Source organism: Solanum verrucosum, unplaced genomic scaffold (genome assembly GCF_900185275.1).
Source record: "Solanum verrucosum unplaced genomic scaffold, falcon-dt-bn FXZP01000229.1, whole genome shotgun sequence".
In the NCBI taxonomy this organism is placed as follows: domain Eukaryota; kingdom Viridiplantae; phylum Streptophyta; class Magnoliopsida; order Solanales; family Solanaceae; genus Solanum; species Solanum verrucosum.
The window spans coordinates 2,969,587-2,989,526 of record NW_026020011.1 but is presented as its reverse complement, the minus strand read 5'-3'; the positions used below and the strand labels follow the sequence as shown (position 1 = coordinate 2,989,526).

General features: G+C 29.4%; 2 protein-coding genes across 2 annotated transcripts; both read left to right on the top strand.

Moving 5' to 3' along the window:
* The first annotated feature begins 4,067 nt into the window (after positions 1 to 4,067).
* Positions 4,068 to 6,243, top strand: LOC125820204 (uncharacterized). Its single transcript, XM_049499633.1, has 2 exons — positions 4,068 to 4,476; positions 5,747 to 6,243. Exons 1-2 carry the CDS (start codon positions 4,102 to 4,104, stop codon positions 5,963 to 5,965), a joined length of 594 nt encoding a protein of 197 aa, XP_049355590.1. The 5' UTR covers positions 4,068 to 4,101; the 3' UTR covers positions 5,966 to 6,243.
* A 6,214-nt stretch (positions 6,244 to 12,457) lies between these two features.
* On the top strand, positions 12,458 to 16,229 carry LOC125820206 (probable WRKY transcription factor 51). Its single transcript, XM_049499634.1, has 3 exons — positions 12,458 to 12,812; positions 13,290 to 13,445; positions 15,777 to 16,229. The coding sequence occupies exons 1-3, from the start codon at positions 12,595 to 12,597 to the stop codon at positions 15,892 to 15,894; spliced, it is 492 nt and encodes a 163-aa protein (XP_049355591.1). The 5' UTR covers positions 12,458 to 12,594; the 3' UTR covers positions 15,895 to 16,229.
* The last annotated feature ends 3,711 nt before the right edge of the window (positions 16,230 to 19,940 follow it).

The following is a 19,940-nucleotide window of genomic DNA, read 5'->3' as shown; positions in this document are numbered from 1 at the left end:
GTTTGTTATTGATGTTGGATTATCCTTTTGGTTGGGTGATTAAATTTGATCTAGGTGTGTGAATATACCAAATTTGATTTGGGTGTGTGAAAATTTGCTTCATTTTCCATGTTACAAAAGTCCCAATAATTTTAATCGATATGCTTTCAATTTTGGTTGGATGATTATGGTTTTCGTGTTGTATTTTGAATTCCCGTTTCAGATTTCTGTTGTGTTTTCTCATAAGCAGTAAATTTTTATTGTCTTTTCTCACATGTAGTAATTAATTTGGTCTTCAAATTTTACTTGGTGATTTATTTTAGTTGAATTTTCTTTATCATAACTCTTTTCAACTTTCTCCGTTCATATATGATTTTTTCCATCTGAATTAATTTTCTGGGTTTTTGTGATGTTTGATTTTCCTTGTGTTTGGCTAGTATGTATGGTAATATCAGTCAACTAACTAAAAATATACTATTATTATAGTCATTTACTTAAGAATATAGAAGCAAAATAAATGTGTTGACTATAGCCTATAATTCGATTTCCTTTGTTGTTTCTGTTTTTTTTATTCATCCAAAAATATGGAATTTATACATGTTTATATACTTTATATATATGTTAGTTTAGTTTTGAAGCAAAGTGCAAAGAGTATATATCTTAAGTGAAATATCACGAATAGTGTCATTTTTTTTGTCTTATCAAAGTTAGAAGTTTCATAATTGTAATAAATAAAATTTCGAATGATAAAAAATAACAACGAATGTGCAACAGAATGAGATAAAGGTGACAAACCTTCCATGATCACGTGTGCCAAGAAGACGGAGATTGACATTATCACTTATAATACACGGGCTCTACGAAGGAAGGAGTTGAGTTATGAGCGTTTTCAATATTATTTTTTTCTCGTATTTGTTCAATAAGAAATGCGAATTTGTACTTTTGTCCACTTTCTTCATCCCCTCAATCAAAATAATAATAAAAAAAAAGACGAGCTTGCTTCTTATTTCCGTATTTGATCTACTTCCTTTTTTGATTCCTCTTAAGTATATTTGTTAATTGTCCTAGAGATTTCTATAAATAAGTTCCTATCATATTATTGCTAGTGAAATGAGTGGTTTGGTTGGTGATGGGACATCTTGGGTCAACTTTCTCATGGTTACATCATTGGCCCAAGTGTGTGACTAGATTTGAAGGCATGCCTAGAGTATAATTTTAGCTTTAACTTTTTTATTTATTTATTTAGGACTCTAATTTAATTACAAGTGTTTGTATACATATACTAGTAAAGAAAGCTCGGGCGCTGCCCGGGCCCAACATTAATAAAGTTATATTGTTACTCTCTCCGTCCCATATTAGATGAGAATCTTACTAAAAAATGTTTTTCATATTATTTGAGCACTTATTAAATTAAGATAGAATTAATTAATTCTTTTCCATTTTACCCTACAATTAATATGACCATTCCTATATTGTATGTGTATTTTTTGTAACTCATTTCAATGTGCATTGATATAAACAAAGGGTAAAATGTTGAAGTCTTCCAAAGTATTAATGATTTCTTAATCACCGTGTAAAGTTGGAAGTGCCCATCTAATATGGGACGGAGAGAGTATAGTTTATGTATTGTTATAAAATTAGTAAAGATTGTTATAATAAATTTTGCTCATAAGTGAGCTCATATAAAAACTTATTTGTCATTTGTCTTTTTAATTTCAATTTCAAATAGCAAATAAATGTACCGATAAGTTTGAGGGTAGAAATGAAACATATCTTTCTAAATTTAAGTAAAAATAAACAGAGTAGAAGTAACATTAGGGTTATCGATAGGACGATTCATTCGGTTATTTTAAAAAAAATTATATCATTCAATTTTTCGGCTATTTTATAATGTATAACCAAAATTAAAATTTTAAAATCATCCCAATCCTAATTTATGTGACACAAGCAGTACAAAAACTAGTCTTTTTTTTGTTGTCTTGTAGATATTTTAAGTTATTATTTATTGTAAATTATAGTACTTTTTATTAAAGTTTTTAATAAACATATGTTACTTTTTATGTTTGAGAGTTAAACAATTTTTTTTTTATATGTCTTTTAATTTTATATGTGTTTTGTCCTTTTCCATTTTCAAAAACTAATACTCTGTCTATTTCATTTTATATGTCATTTCTTTTTATAAATATATTGGTTATTCCCTCTTCTTATGTCATATATTATGAAATTTGAGAAGTTATTGAAATTTTTATATGATTCTAAAAATATTTTAAATTGTTAGCTATTGTGATTTGTAGTACCTTTTTTTTACAGAATTTTGAAAATAATATTTATTACTCTCTTTGTTCTAATTTATGTGGCACATGCAAAATTTCAAATATTAACCATTTTTTATATGTCTCTTTACTATATTAAGTTGTTAATTATTGTATTTTATAGTACATTTTGAACTTAATTTTTAAAGAATATATGTTATTTTCCATGTCCCAATTTATGTGGCATTAATTGATAGATTTGTTGGAGTCAAGAGAATTTTTTTGTTAATTATTGTAATTTATAGTTTCTTTTTCGTCAATTTGAAACAATATATGTTCTTAATTGATAGATTTTTTGGAGCCGACAATTTTTTTTGTTAATTATTGTAATTTATAGTTTATTTTTCGTCAATTTCAAACAATATATGTTTATCATATAATCCATTTTATGTGGTAGCAATAGAATTTAGAGAGTCAATTAAATTTTTTATATAACTTTTAAATATTTAAGCTATTAATTATTGTAATGTATAGTATTACTTAGATTATTTTTGAATATAAATGTTACTTTTTTATCCTAATTTATATGGCATTGATAGAATTGAAAGTGTCAAATAATTGTTAATTATTGTAATATGATATGTAGTACTTTTTATGTAGTTTTTACTATTTTTAAGCATACTAAGTATAGTATTACTTATATTATTTTTAAATATATTTAAATCTAGTACTTATATATATATTTTTTTAGTAGATAAGTGTGAATGTGAGGGTATTTTTAACTACCCAAAATACCCTCACTTTCACACTTATCTAGTACTTATATTATACATTATATATATTATATAGTAATTTTATATATATTATATAGTAATATTTTTTTAGTAGATAAGTGTGAATGTGAGGGTATTTTTAAATACCCAAAATATCCTCACATTCACACTTATGTTCAACCCTCTCCTTTTTTTTGGTGCCACGTGTCGAAAGAGGAGTGAATTTATTCACTCTTCTTATATAGTAAAGTAATATTTCAAAAATTGATGATAATGAATCTATTTTTCTACTTTCCAATATTTAATTACTAGATTTTTTATCAACAACATATTTTATCATGATAAAAATTTGAACTTTATGAATTCAATTAATTTTACCATTAATTTCTATCAAATTTATTGAGTACAAAATGTATCATAATTCATATATACAAAATTAGTTAATTATAAGCCAAATTTTAAGTGTTCATCTTAATACATAATTAAAACATTGAATACATCCCTAGTTTCCTACCATTAACAATAGCACAACCTTTAAATGCTTGCATGTTCGATAAAAAAAAAATAGTGCCCTCCATTACATTTCATATAATAATGTTTTTATTGAACAAAATATAGAAAATATAGGAAGACTTTTAATCCCAAATCTAATATTATATTATATAGTATATACTAGTCAAACATTGGTACCAACACACTAAATGAGCGTTAAATATGAATTTTCACATCCCAACTCTTATTTCGTGAAAAAAAAGTTTGAGAGTAAGGGAAGAAGAAATAAAGAAGATTTATTAAATTAAAGAATCGAGCCTTTATTAAATAGTAACTCATCTCTAATTGATAATCAAATGATCCGGCTCGATAAATATAATAGTATAGTTAGTACTATATAACATATGTTGTTGTACTACATAATAAAATATAATACCGATAAGTTTATTCCAAAGAGAATATACTCACAAAAAATAGAAAAATAAATTGCCACCTTATAAAAAAAATAAAAAATTATTTATTTGTTTTATTGTTTTAAATAGCTCAAAATTTCATATTTTTAACGACCTTCCCTTTGGTTTTTCCTTTTCTCCATTGCCATAAAAATGGTGGAGATCACAGAAGCTTTCGCCGGCAGCGACGCCGACGAAGCGACTCCACTGTTATCGAATTTAAAACCTAACCTGAATCCGAACCCGCCAAACCGGACTAGATCCGTAAAGACGAAGGTCCCGGAGGTGGAGGTCCACCTGTACCGACGTGGCAAGGGCCCCATCGATGTATTCAAGGCATACCTTGGTGGGTGGGACCAGGATCAGCTCGATGTTAGGGAATTTCTCGACAAATACGGGTTCAAATCGGTTTATGCATTCAAGCCGGAAACGGGTCGGGGCGTTCCGATCCGGTTTAATCCACGTAATGGAAGATCGATTATTACTTATCGAGATGGATCCACCATTTACATTGATGGAGAACCTAAGGTAAAATTGGTGCAATTGGGAAGTTCTGTTTTTTGATTTAATAAAGTGTGCACTTTTATTCCCAAATTAGGTATAACTGAAATAATATTTAATTATTCGTATGAAATGAGAAAATAATTCCTTAACTCCTTTGAATAAATTTTACATTTTTTCGAATTTTATTACTTTTATTTGATAACCATGGTGCTCGGACCAGTTTGCATGCATAAACTAATTCCACGGATACTTGAAACCTCCCACCACCAACATGTAGCAAGGCTAGGACAAATGAACAAGGGATTTCTTTTCATCTGTTCTAGCTTTGGTAGACAAAGTTACCTGATATCTCTTGTTGTTGTTGGTGAGAGGTGACAGTATCCGTGTAATTAGTCAAGGTGTATGCAGGCTGACCCGAACACTACAATTATAGGGGAAAAAAAAAAGGAAGATGTTGCTCTAAGTTGATCATTTGGTTTTTGATTGATCGAATAATCTATAGTTAGTCTCACAAAATTGATGGCTAAGCATAAAGATGGTTTCTTCCCTTATTTGCTCCAAGCTTAGTAGTTTAGTATTTTGGTGCACAATTTGCAATTAGTCTAAAGAGCACTGGTGTTTTTCCTGTTGGAAATGCAGAGTGAGTATGAACCTAGTCAATGTCCTTTGCTGGTTCCAAACAGTCCATTTGAATGATCTTGAACTCGTGTTTTCTCCATGTATGAGTTCATAGTGCATCTATATATATATATGTATAATGAAACTCAGACAGTTTTTCTAGAGAACTAAATATCATTATCTGGATTTGGAGAGGCTTGGCTCTTGTGGGAAAATCGTACATTAGATTGACAAATGAAACGATCTAGACCTGATTTTGAAGGAACTTATTTTGCCTACTATTTTGATTGGTAGAGAGTTAGATTCTAAAAGACAAAAATTTACATGATTTTTAAACACGATCAAGAGGTACTTGGACAAAGAGAAAATAGTTTCCGAAGATTAGTTGTGTCCTTTTTTGTGCTAGTATTTCTGCTTGTTGAAAACTCAAAATCATCTAATCACTCGTTCACAAGGAGGATAAGTATGATAGGATTGTACCTTTTAGATTTAAGTCGATCCACCAACCATGTCGAAATAGATGATAGAGTTTCCAATAAGAAAAAGTCACTCAATTCTTTTTATCACAAATGATGCATTTCTTAGACCTCGTGCAAGTATTTGCTTATTTCACATGGTGCTATGACGTTTAGACGCATATGTGTGAGTTGTAATGATTTCTTTGTTTGATTATTAGGACTCGTTGGTGAAACCTATAACCAGAATATTGGTCGGGGTTGCTGTTGTTGCCATACTTATAGTATTACTGGTGATAAGAGACCCTCCTGCAGAGTGGGCAAAAAAGTTGAATCTCTCTGATGGTCGTATCCCTCCATGGCTTCTGGCTTGTGCATTTGTTGCCTTCACACGCATGAGGAAGAGAACCAGAGATTTCTTGGAAAGTCGTCGAAAATAAGCTGGTGTTTGGCACTGGTAATTCAATTTTCTCAAATTTTGCAGGCCTTCTTGGTCTCTTGTTTTCTCTATTTTTGTTGTATTCGCATATAACAAAATCATTCTAATATTATAACCCCGCGATCGCGAAGGTATATATCCCCATTCATTCTTTTTTCTCAATGTATTGGAGAGTTTTCGTTATGGCTATGAATCTTGAATTTCATATGGCAAAGGAGTAGTCATTTGCTATTCTAGTTTACTAATAATACGAAAAAAAATAAGTTAAAATTCTCACATAGTTTAGATGTGTAATTGACAATTTCGTCTTAATTTAAGTGTGTTTCAATACCTTATACCTAATTTTAATTCATAGTTTAGAGTAGTTTATATATTCCTATTGGAAGTTTGAATTTGTACACTTTATTATTCATGATATTTCCAAATCTTTGCTTTTTGTGAAAATAGTCAAGAAATTAGCATATATGACAAAGTCAAATTGCATTAATGGTTCCTTATTTGGGCACAACTATAACTATAATATATACTACTCCATCATTATCAGCTTAATTGAAATTATCTGCTTTTTATTCCAAAGTCTATTTACGACAGCTAAGACAAGTCACAATCTTGTGGGGTTGAAGTGTAACATACAGTAAAATGAAAGACTAAAGCGGAGATTAAGCTACATATAATATCTACGTCTTTGTAGTTGAATTTGGTTGAGATTTGTACTACACGATTGAATTTCATGCATAATAATAAAGTTGCAACCTACAGTGTTTAACCTTTTAATGAAAATAAAAAAATCCCAACCAATTATCACGTTCTAAATGATAATTTAATCAAGGAGTAGTTGTATCGAGGGAATTTGAACGGATCAAGATGGGCTGAATCTCTATACGTGTGACGGGTTGATGCACAACTCTGCCAAAGGTTATTTCTATTGAGATGATCGAGTCAAGATGAGCTAAATGATGAATAATAACCCAATCTGTCCAATTCGACTCAACTCTTAGATTATATATTTTCAGAGATATTATAAATTTCTTAACGAAATATCACAAACAAAGTATTGCATAAATATAACATTATATCAAAGTTGGGTAGGGGCCCAAGGGTCTAGGTTGGGGTTCGAGTCCCCAGTCAAGCTTAGATCAAGGTTCAGATTTTGTGTCGAGGTTGAGTTGGAGATTGAGTGTTAGGTCCAGGTCAAGGATATTCAGGTTTGGTTCGAGGGTCGATAGCTATATCGGAATCGGAAGTTGAGTATGAGGTTAAGGTTGGAACTGGATCACGAGTCAAGGTTGGGGGTCAAGATCTAGTCCTGAATATGGTCTTGAATCTGGGTCGAGCTAGGGTCTGGATTCAGGTCTCAAGTTGAAGTCTGGGTTCAAGTCTAAAGTTGAACTAGTTAAATATTGGATCTCCGTTTAGGAAAAACTTCAGAATATGACAAACATCCATATATATTCAAGAAAAATAGCTACATTTTATTTTTTTCATGTTATATGGATATAATTAGATTATAAATAGAAAACTTAATTATATACAAATAAATAATTTTTTTTATAGATATTTAATATAATAAATAAATATTAAATAGGAAAGTAATTATTGAATGCCTAATTAATTATGGCAGACACATTTGTGAACTTTTCCCATGTTTACCATCATCAAATTTTTCTCTTTCATCAATATTCATACATCACATACTTTCTGATTTTTTCCCCCCAAATTCATTCAAATTCAAGATCCTTTACATCACTGCAAGAGCAATTTTTGTGATTTTGTATCCATTAGATATCTTCTAATTGCATATTTATCTCGTTTTTATGAACATTATATATCTACACTTTCTTCTATTTTCATAGGGTTTTGATTCAAGAATTTGTTTATCCATTTCAATGGATGAAATTGATACTCCGAGGAGGGTTACGAGAGATATACATTTATTTGACAAATTGTTGGATGAACTACCTTCTTTTGATTTGTGTATTACTCAACAAGAAGTCAAAATTTCAGGCTCTACTGCTGCATGGAGAACGAAAGAAGAACAAAAAAGGTTAATGACCATATACCCTTAAATTTGCTTGAAAAAATCGAACATGCAAAATTAATAAAGAAAAAAGGTTCAAAAGTGAAAACTATTCTTGAAAAAAAGGAGAAAAGTCAACATTACTGATTTAAGTGGGTGTGAAAAAAGAGCAGTCGAGCAGGAACAAGAGAAAAATGAAATTGAGATTTGTATGCTTTATTTTTTTTAGTTTAATGTCATTTACTTATATATCTCAACACATGTATTGTGTGCCATTGTCTTTATATTATGGATCGTTTCTTGTATTAAAATTGTTAGAAAATTTGATTTCGTATGCATGTGTATAGTTGTTAAAAAATGAGTACAAGAAGAACATGAACAAAAAAGAGATTGAGGGTTCTTTGATTGTCAATTTTGTATATAGTAGAATACTTATATGCATAGACATTTGTATCATTATATAACCACAAATTGAATTGTTGATCTGTGAATACAATTGTATTTGAATACATAAGTACTCTGTCAAATTTAAAAAGTTGATTAGGGAATTCAAGTATAGTTGGATACATCAATACAATATTGTTGGCCTTTTCAAAAATTTATTTACAAGAATACTTATACAGTTTGATACCCACAAATTGTATCTTTTTTTGCTCGTGTGTCTAATGTATCCATACTTATACAGTTTGATACCCACAAATTGTATCTTTTTTGCTCGTTTGTCTAATGTATCCATATTTTTGCTTACCAACAGTGTTGAATGTATCCATATTTATATACATAGATACTTGTATTGTTATATAAGCACAAGTTGAAATGTTGATTTGCGAATACAATTATATCTAGATAGATAAGTACTATATCCAAGATAAAAAGTTGATTAGGGAATACAAGTATAGTTGTATCCAACGTATTCATTGTATTTTATATTGGTGCATTCATTTTTTGTTTAACAACTAGTGTATCTATTGCCATGTAGTTCACTTATTCAAAATCGAAATACTTCACCTTCATTCACAAATTCAACAATTTGCTTACATACAATAACTTGAATTAACCAAAAAAGAAAAATTAATACCTTTACAATGCCAGAATAAGAATTATGGAGACAACAAGAAAATTGAGTATGATGTATCACAATTTTTGTTAAACTGATAAAGAATATAATATGATATGTCTTTAAATGAGTAATTTTCAGTTATAAAGTTAATTATGGGAAGTTGCTCATTGTATGGATGTAATGTAAGGATAGTGGGTTATATTTAGAGTCAATTCCTTATTTAGTTTGTTGTACTTAAAGATGTATTGATGTATAAATAAAAAAATAAAAAACTATACAAAAATACAGCGAAAAAGTGATATAAATTATAGTCATTTATTGTAAATAACATACTTATGGCTATTGATATTCATTAACTCTATAAATATAGTTATTTTTGTAAGTTACTCGTTTTGTTACCCCTAGTTATACCTATAATCATTCACTCAGTACCCGTAAGTTTTGTGTTAGATGTATAAATGTAGGAGAAAAAATATTATATTGATCCCTGTTTATAAAAATGACTAGATTTTTTTTTTTATTGTTTTTGACTTCCCACCCAAATTTTAAATATCCAACACATCGTATAAGTCCCATTAAATAGAAAAATGCTTACTAATAAATTCTTTTCATTTTCAAAGATCAAATTTGATTGATCGTGATATTTAGTTAAAAGGAAAGGGATTCTATCTATTTGGTCACTAATCTTTGGTCAAATTTGGAAAGATACACCTGTTAAAATTAGCTTTTGATCAGTCGATGATCAAAGATACATTGTACCAGCCTATTATAAAATCCAATTTATTAATCAAAATTTACTTGGACAAAAAAAATCACAACTATTGAATTTTTTTTTGTCTTAATTCATTGTATTAACTTTTCCATCATCAGTTATCATAATTATGATTATCTAAGTGTGAACTAAACATCTACTCTTTGACTAATATTTTCCATTTTTTTCTTTAAAAAAAATATTTTATCTTTTTTCATGTTATAGTCTTTCTAATAAATCAAGTAGTAATAAAAATAAAAAAATTATGAAAGTCAGATTACAATATCATCATGCATGCATACATCCACAAAACTAGTGTAGAAAGGAGCATGCACTTGTAACTTCTTCTTTCTTTACTAGAGCTAGGAACCCACGTCAACACGAATATAATATATGTTATTTTTTCAGTCTCAATTTATGTGACAAAGTTGAGACTTTCTCCATTCACTTTTACTTGTCTTATATTTTTTTTTTTAAAAAAATCACTTTATTTGTCATTTACAACCTATCAAGATTTTTTTTCTTCTATTTTATCTTCAATATTAATTACTTATTTTTTAAATTATTTTTCAAAACATAAACTATACGTCAGTTAATATGAGCATTGTGATATAATACGCATGTTAAGTAGTGTCTCTTAAAAAACATTTAATATCCAAAATGAACGCGTAAAAATGAACAATGATAGTATAAAGAGACTTGTAATAGCGCATGTTTGAGAAATGGAGGGACGCGTTATAACGTACTGTACTTAAAACATATTTGGTCCAACCTCTATTGACCTTAGACTCCAAAAATAATAACCAACTTTTTTTTTAATGTAAACTTTTCGTATTATAATATTTCATAGATTATGTCGTATGTCAAGAGAGCATAATTTTTTATTTTTTATTTTTAGAAAAAAAACATAACACCCAGACTCACATATATAAAGGAGAAGTACCCTGAATCAATTGAATTTGGCTTACATATCTATCACCCTTCCTCGGTCCGTATGCATAGCAAACTTTCTATTGGCTACTCACGCCGGACTGAGACTCGCTCTTCTCGTCCAGAAAAGTAGTTATTTTCTTGGTTAACTAGTCATTGATCTTTGACACCATCTTATATGAGCTATTAAATTTTCTCTCTTTAAAAAGAATAAAAATAATTACATATGCCACAAAAAATATAACTCCAACTTCTTATAAACACTATAATAAATTTTGAAAAATACTAATACACAATTTATATTGCATAATTTAATTCCTATAGTGCTTGAGTCGAACTAAGCAAAAGTTCAATATCAAACGATAAATAACTCTAAACTTAATTAGATCGAGTCTGAATAATTTATTATAGCCATTATAACATATTTGAATAGTTTGATTGCATTAATTATGATGTTTAATATTTGGACAAATGACACTATCTTAAACATACATTCCCATGATTACTATAATATGTATGTACAAGTCTCTTTCTATATACTTGGTCAAAGGTCAATAAGAATTTTAATTTACGTATATAGTTTATAATTAAAATTAAAAAAAATACTAATAACTTATAATAGCTGTCATGCATGTAATTCTTTTTAATGAGTTATATTTTCCTATCAAAAGGGAATGTGTCAAGAGTCAAAACCATGAGAAAGAAAAAAAAAATACTACTCCTATAATATTTATTATTTAATTATGATAAGGAAAAAACATCTTTATCACTGGACTAACCTATATTTTCAGTAAAGGTAGCAAATTCTCCTTTTCATATTATTGCACTTTTTATTTCTGACTTTTCTTAGTTACCGCATCTCTCAATTGTCATCACTCATTACGTAACCATGAACTATACCTCATTAGAAAATAATTATAAACTAGCACCGAAGAGCGTGGATTATGATGTGATGAATAAGATCTCTGCAATCTCTACATCAAGTTTTATTGGTGAATAGTTAAATTTTCGTTAACTATTCTCAAGATTTAGTTTATATATATATATGTTTGATCTGTGCATGTAACATATTATATATATATATATATATATATCGTGATTCTTATGATAAGGATGTACTATTGATTACATTTCAATCTATGTGGTTTTTGTCACTATAATCACCCTTAACCAAAGGCTTCAATTTTGTGATTAAGAAAACTTGGAATTAGCTATCGGTATGAAATTGTTTATGATTTGTCACTACAATCACCCTTAAAAGTTCCTAGCTGATTGAATTTCTTATGATTTGTCGCTAATCCACATATAAATGAGATTATTATGAAATTTTTGCTTTTTTAGCTACAAATTAAAATTTAATCTGTCGTTGATTCCTTGTAATTAAGGAGTGAATTTCCTGGTGTAAAGATGCTTTTCCCGTTAAACAAGTCCCTACGCAATAAGAATTTGAATTCATTGATTGAATCAGTATATTTTGAATATTGAATAATTAGAGAAAATAAATAAAGAAAGAAAGTTGAAATTTCTTTGTTAGGGAGAGGACTTTTCGATGTAAATTCAGATCTAGTCGGATTTCAATGTGGTCGAATACCAAATAAGAAAAAAAAGAAATTTGAAATTCCATAATTCCTACTAGGAAGGTGGTGAGGAAGCTCTCCTAAAACAAAAAATAAATATAAAATGCTATATATAGAAGCACACCACCATTCTACCAAAGACACCCTTTTCTTGAAAAGTCTTTCTTAGGTCTTATTGGCTAATTATTTTTTCTCCAAACACAATGAACTCCACTAATTTCCTAGAAACAAGTACTTTTCCTCATATAGGAAACCCTAATTTTACTTTTCCCCTTTTCCCCTTTTCCAGTCACATATGATGACTCAAGATTTTAGTTATAATAATTCTCAAGATTTTGAATCTTCTTCATTTCTTGATCAACTTTTTGTTGATTATTCTCCTATCAATAAGAACTTCAATACTTGTATTTTAGAAAATGATCACTCACATATGATGACTCAAGATTATAGTTATAATGGAAGTTCTTCCAATTCCTATTATGCCACACCACCAAACATGAATCACTTGAAAGAGTAAGTCATCAAGCTAAGAACATCTTGGGCAAGAATTTGTAGTCATATTTATTTTTCGAGCATTAAGTTCAGAAATATGTTATGTTGTTGATGTGATGGCCAGTCATAGTTCAGTAAAGATCACTTGGACTATATATGCTGTTCTTTTATATTACTTAGGAGTCGATCTTGGTTCTTTATTTATAGTTCTTGCATAATCGGTCTGGAATCAGATGTACATAGTTATATCAGAGTTGATTCCTAATATGGTCACTCATGAAGTCACTTACTTTGTTGAATTTAGAAAATGAAATCAAGAAGAAATGTGACTTTACGAGATAATAACTATTAGTTGAGTAATTATAGAAGAAACCAACTCAGCTTTATCACAAGCTCATGTTGTATGATCTTAGTTTTTTTTAATTTTTCTTAAAAATAATTGTTGGAATATATACATATATTTCTTGATGTAGTTTTTGATGTCTTTACTTTTTACAGAAAATCCAAAGTGGGGATAATAAAGAAAGAGATCAAGAATAATGAAACACGTGTTATTGCTTTAAGAGCAAAGACTCAACTTGATGTCTTGGATGATGGATATAAATGGAGAAAGTATGGCAAGAAGAAGGTGAAAAGTAACAAAAAATATTTAAGGTAAATTATAAATTATGAGCTTATGCATGAATGCCCATCTCATCAATATGATCATCAATATAAGAAAACTATGATCTGAATAGTACTAAATAATTAATATTGTTTGTGATACATTTGAATACATAAAACTTGTCTTCATTTATAAATTAATAAATATAAAAATTAAATAAAATAGTAAATTGATAAAGTATTTCAAAAAATTCTATGGCATCCTGAAGGTGATGATGACTAGTGATGGTGGTTGTGGCGCCGATGGGGATTGTGTTGGGGGATGGTGGTGGCTCTGGTAGTAGTTAGTGGTGTTGATAACTTACTATAGTGATTAATAACAAATTCAGAGGCGGAGTCAAAATTAGAAATTTGGGGGTTCTAAATTTTAGGACGCAAAGCACTGTGAAAAGTATTTTCACCGCCATTTCTTACCTCTGAGTTGTCAATCAATTTCAAGTTAATATACATATATATTTATTAAATTTTCTAATATAAACTCAGGATTTATGAAAAAGTTAGTGGGTTCTTCCGAACCCACGAACACCCACCTAGCTCCACCTCTGATAACAATGGTTGTTGTTGGTCATGGCAACTAAAATTTGTGGTGAACAATAGTAGTACCTAATGGTGGTTGGTGATATATAGTGATGGCTAATTGTGATGATTGTCATTAGTAATTGTCTAATTGGTGATTGATAATAGTGATCGTAAATGATGACGACGATGAATGTGGCTAATGATTGTACGTGATGGTAACTTATGAATGGTGATCATTGATAATTGTATGCGGCGACATCAACAATAGTTAGTAGTGAAAATACATTAATGTAACTTAATATGCATCATTACATAAGAATGACAGACCAATTTGTGCCTGTCTGCTAGGATTGTTCTTGGGGTGAGTATCATAATAATTGTCACTAATTTTTCAAATTTTGTAGCTACCCTAACAAAAAGAGTTTCTACTTCATGCTTCGTCTACTTCCATTTTATTAGACTACTAGAGATAGAATTGTCCATTGCACAAAAAAGTTGACTTGTTGCATCTTAACTCCTTTCTTAGTTAGTGTGTCTGTCACTTGATATATCTCCCTTGTATAACTATATATTAAAACTTTGTTGTAGATATTAATCATTTAATCTATTCAAATTAGAAAAAAATAAACACATTTAATAATTCAGATTAAGATATTTATCAAGGGTAAACAAAAACAATGAAGGCCTAAGTTGGCTCGAAGCAGCACACCAAGTTTTCCTTTAAAGCAAGTTTAAGGGGATTGTGGGATGTATGAAGACTTCTTTATAAATGGAGTACTTTAGGTTCACATAATGACATATATATATATATATTTGTTGGGTTTTAAAACGTGTGAATGGAAAATGAAGGGATGCAATTTTTCTTAAGAGTTTGTGACCTTTAGAAGGGTTGTGACATTTTTGAAGAGTTGTGACTTTTTCGAAGGGTTGTAACTTTTCCAAAGGGTTGTAACTTTTTCTAAAGGTTGTGATTTTTCCAAAGGGCTTTGACCTTTTACAATAAGCACATGTTCATACTTTCCTTTGTTGTCTTTAAATAGAGGGTTCCCTCTCATTTTTGTATAATGAATTTTTTGAAATTCTTCTTCTTCTGCACAAATAAATTTTAGTGTTTTTAATGCTATTGAGTGGTTCGCTAATACTGTGATTTTCTGTATCAATACACCGGTGAGTAAAATTGTTCTATCCTGAGAGGATATATTTCATTAACCTCAGATACTTGAGGGGAATAATTTCCTTGAGGCAACATTGTGCATTCAGTAGACTTGATTTATTTTTCTTCCTTGAGAAAAATATCTTAAATATTGTTTCTAATCTTTTCAGACTCTATTTCGTTTACTAATTTTAAGTAACTGGCTTTGAAAATATTCTTTAAATTTTCTTATTTCTTACGAAATTCATCAAAGTTATTATTCTAAATATTTTAGTAATATAGATTAGACAACAATATCTTGACCATATGAAATAAACTTGTGGTGAAGATGAATTTCATGTGCTCAAAATTAATAATATTCCAACCATTTTAGAAGAGTTGAAACTTGAAAGTAGTATAGCTAACAAGGACACCCAATATATAACACTAATTTGAAATAATACTTAAGCTTGTTTATCATATAATACAAGGGATGAGCTAACCAATAGTACATCACATGAGAGGTTACAAGAAATTAAACACAACATAATGAACATCAGATTCCATATAAATATTATATCTTAGATATATATAAAAATGATTCATATAGCAGACTCTAGCTCCACATAATGATAATATATATATTCATGTGATTTTGTACAACCGAATAGGAATTACTACAAGTGTTCAATTCGAGGATGCGTGGTAAAGAAGAGAGTAGAAAGAGATGGACATGATTCAAGCTATTTGATTACTACATATGAAGGCAAACACAATCATGAAATCTAATCCTCTATCATTTACAATCATATGGAAGCGAATTCAGAATTTCAATTGAATTTCCATCAAGGAAGATAACAAAGATTAAGCAAGTTCCAATTCTGCCGTTGAACCAAGAAACTACTTTGTTAATTACTAGATTCCCAACCACAACTACTTTGTGATTTTAGCTAAAGTGCAAATATATGTAGGACATTATATTATTTCATTTGTAATATATATATGGTGTGTGAATTGTGATATATGTCAACTTCTCCCAATTTACAGCCAGCATATAATTGTAATGTCTTATAGTTGACTAGCTATGAGAAACAATGTTGTAAGTGGGAAAATTTTTTTACCTCTATAATTTATCCGGTAAAATTTAACTGATAATTACATATGTATTTGGTGATTTATTTATTTTTTTGCTTGTGGCCATGTATCTTGTATTTTGTTACTCCTTCCATTTATGTAATGGTATTTAATTAAATATGATTTTTTAAAAAACTTTTGGCCTAAAACTAATCTTTATATTTTATTAATTGTATTCGTGATTCAATGAATATGTATATATTCATCCTTTATCCTCTCTCCCAGATCTCGCTCACCTCTCTCCTTCTAAAATGAATACAAATCAATTGTATCAATTGTATCGTGATACAACCTGATACAACAAATACAACATGTATTCAACCTCTCTCACCTTTTTTTTTGGTTTCCCATCCGGTGTCCGGAGCAAACATAAGAGCTCCGACTAAATCTGAATCGCGCTCTGCAGGGCCCATTTGGGGGTGGTGCTCCCAACATGATTTTCTTCATACCCAAGGAACCTCTCTCCCATATCTCGCTCGCATCTCTCCTCCCCTAACATTTAGCTATAATTCATAATTAAGCAAATTATAGCTATAGATCTCTAATTAAGTCTAAATATAGTCATTTTTTAAAGTTTCCTAATTTTAATTCCAAATGAAAAAAATAAATAAAACCAGAACAACTAAATAAGAGCTGGCTTCTTTTTATGAAAATTTAAGGAAAGAAATTATAGTACTCTTTCCATTCACTTTCGCTTCACCAAAATTAATTTGAGTAATTTTCAAAGCCAAGTTAAATCGGATTAATTCAGTATTTTAAAGTTTTATGTATATTTGAAAACTATACAAAAAATACTATAAACTACGATCTTTTTCTTATTTAATATAAAATGAAAAAGTATATCTTAAAATATTGAGCAAGATTCATCAGATTTGACTTTAAAAAAATGAAACACAAATAAAAACGAGTGGTCAAAATATTTTAGAAATGGTCCCTTTATAGGGCACAACTTTGAGCTTCATTAAATTTTTTTTTTTTTTTTTTTGTTTAGAGTCTAGTTACTACAGCTAAGATAAGTCTTCTTTGAAGGTGATGTGTAAGACACAGTAAACTAAAAGACCATATAGTTAAGGAGAATAAAAGTCACATATAATATTTAATCTTTTAATTTGTATTTTTATATAGTTGATTTGTACACGGTTTAATTTGTACAATTATATATGCTCGTAGCTAATGTTTCAAAAAAAATAAAATCGGTTGGAAACCTTGCACAAAATAAGCGACAAATTTCGTATAACATAATCATATAATAGAGTTATGATTTTCGTTTTTTCAAGAAATTACGTAACATCTTCAATTCTTGATCATAAAATGTATAATAAATTTTGTGATTATCACAGAATATACCTAGTATTAATTCTCTAGCTCTTTTTTCTTTATGATAGTTTTTTTTGGGTACAAAAGATGGTAATATTTATTAATAGTATTAGGTCGGTATATGCCTAGGCAGTGGCGGAGCGAGAAACTTCACGAAGGGTGTCCATGCAACTTGCTCTTCTTAAAAAGTGAAAAACTTTGCTACTAGTGAGATTCGAACACACAAATACTATAAGTCCGTGTGTCTTTACTCTTTCAAGGCGCCTGAAACCACTAGGCTACATCATATTGTTGTGTCAAAAGTGTCCAAAATATGTTACTTAGCCACTTTATTTATCATTTTACTTGTATATACGGTATAATTTTTCGACGAAGGGTGTTCAATTGAACACCCTGACATAAGGATGACTACTCCACTGTGCCTAGGAAAGGGAGTTCTGACTTTGTCTGCTTCCAACTTTCCAACTGCAAACAATGGAGGAACTACCCATAACAAAAAGGAGTTTGTCATATCTAACTTAGAGCCCTCTTTAGTTAAGATATCTGCCACTTGATTCTCTTCGCGTTAACTATACTGCACCGAAGGATTCCCTAGTTGCCATATTAGAACCCTGGAATCAGATACTATGTTAGAATAGGACAAATGGTCATCTTTTAAGTATCGAATGATTTCTTCATGATAATTAATTAGTAGAGGTTTATTACCTTATTACTAATAACCCTTGTACTCATTTCTATTGAGATTTTTTTTTTATTATTATTATTATTATTAATAAAAGTTCACTAGATAAATTTTCTGTCAATATTTGATGGAATATATATAGAAGCTCCAAGGAAACGAGTTTTGTGGATATTTTTGGGTACAAAACGTGTTTTATGGATGCATGCATGATATGATTATATTGATTATATTCTGACTTGAGAAATTGTCTGGTTTTTATTAATTACTACTTGATTTATTAGAAAGACTAAACATTTTATGGCTAAAACTAAGCAAATATTAGTCAAAGGGCATGAAGAAGTTAAGTTCATAATGACTTGCTTCTAGACGTCAATTATACAATGTATTAAGACAAAATTAATTAAAGCAGATTTTTTTTTAAATTTGGGTGGCGGTGAGATTCAATCCCAGGATCTCCGTTTGCTTTAATATCATGTTAAAATGTGTGACCATCTCATCTAAAAACTTAAATTATTAGAGAGAACACACTTCTATTATTTATTTATTTATATTCTCAACAGTAACATTATTGATTTTAATAGATAGCTAGATTTTCTTTATAAATAAAGGTCAATTATATTCCATTTCTATTTTCGAAAAAAAGAAAATTTTGCACCTGTTATATAAAAATAGAACTTAAAACTTATATTGTCACTTGGTATAATACTGAGTCAATGGTTCAATATAGAATATCTCCATAATGAAATTCTCATTTAGAACGTGATAATTGATTTGAATGGAATTAGTGAGATGTAAGATAAATTTCACTCTTTGTGCACCTTAAAGTACGTACATGTTTCCTAATTGTCTTCTTGATTTGTTTACTTTGCCTTTTGAAAATTGACACGTGTACAAATTAAAAAGCATTGACTTGAGATGACTGGCAAATTTTTCTCTTACTTTACCTTTTGAAAATTGACATGTGTACAAATTAAAAAGCATTGACTTGAGATGACTTGCAAATTTTTCTCTTTTACCTTTTTTTTTTGGTCTTATTGCATATTGATGAGATATATTAAGGGTTGGGTGTCAAGTAGGCGGGCATAATTGATTGATTAGATTAGAAATGAATTAGGCTAAAATCAGTTGAAAGGTTACTTAAATAAAAATGAATTAGATTGAAATAGGCTAAAAATTGAATGGATCATGATCTGTTTAAGCTGACCAAATCTTTTAAAATGGTCCGCCTACTACTCCCCTCCACCCCATCCTGCCCCTACCATTCACTTCACATCTCTCTCCTACCACCCATCAAGGCTCAAGCCTCCGAATCTGACACTCGACCAACCCCGACCCCTAGTGCCAAATCGCGATCCAAAACTTGACCGTGACCAAGAGCCTAGGACTCAACTCTAACTTGAGACTCGATATGCGGAATCCAAGGTCCTAGACAACAAATTTTATATATATATATATATATATATATATATATATATAGTGTATTATAAAGTCTGTGATAATTATAAAATATCTAGTATTAATTCTCTAGCTCTTTTTTACTGGTAATTCTTACTTGTACTCATTCATATTATTTTTTAAATTATTATTATTAATAAAATGCCACTAGATAAATTTCATGTCGCTATTTGATGGAAATATATAAGCTCCAAGGAAACGGATTTTATGGATGCATGCATGATATGATTATATTAATTATATTTTG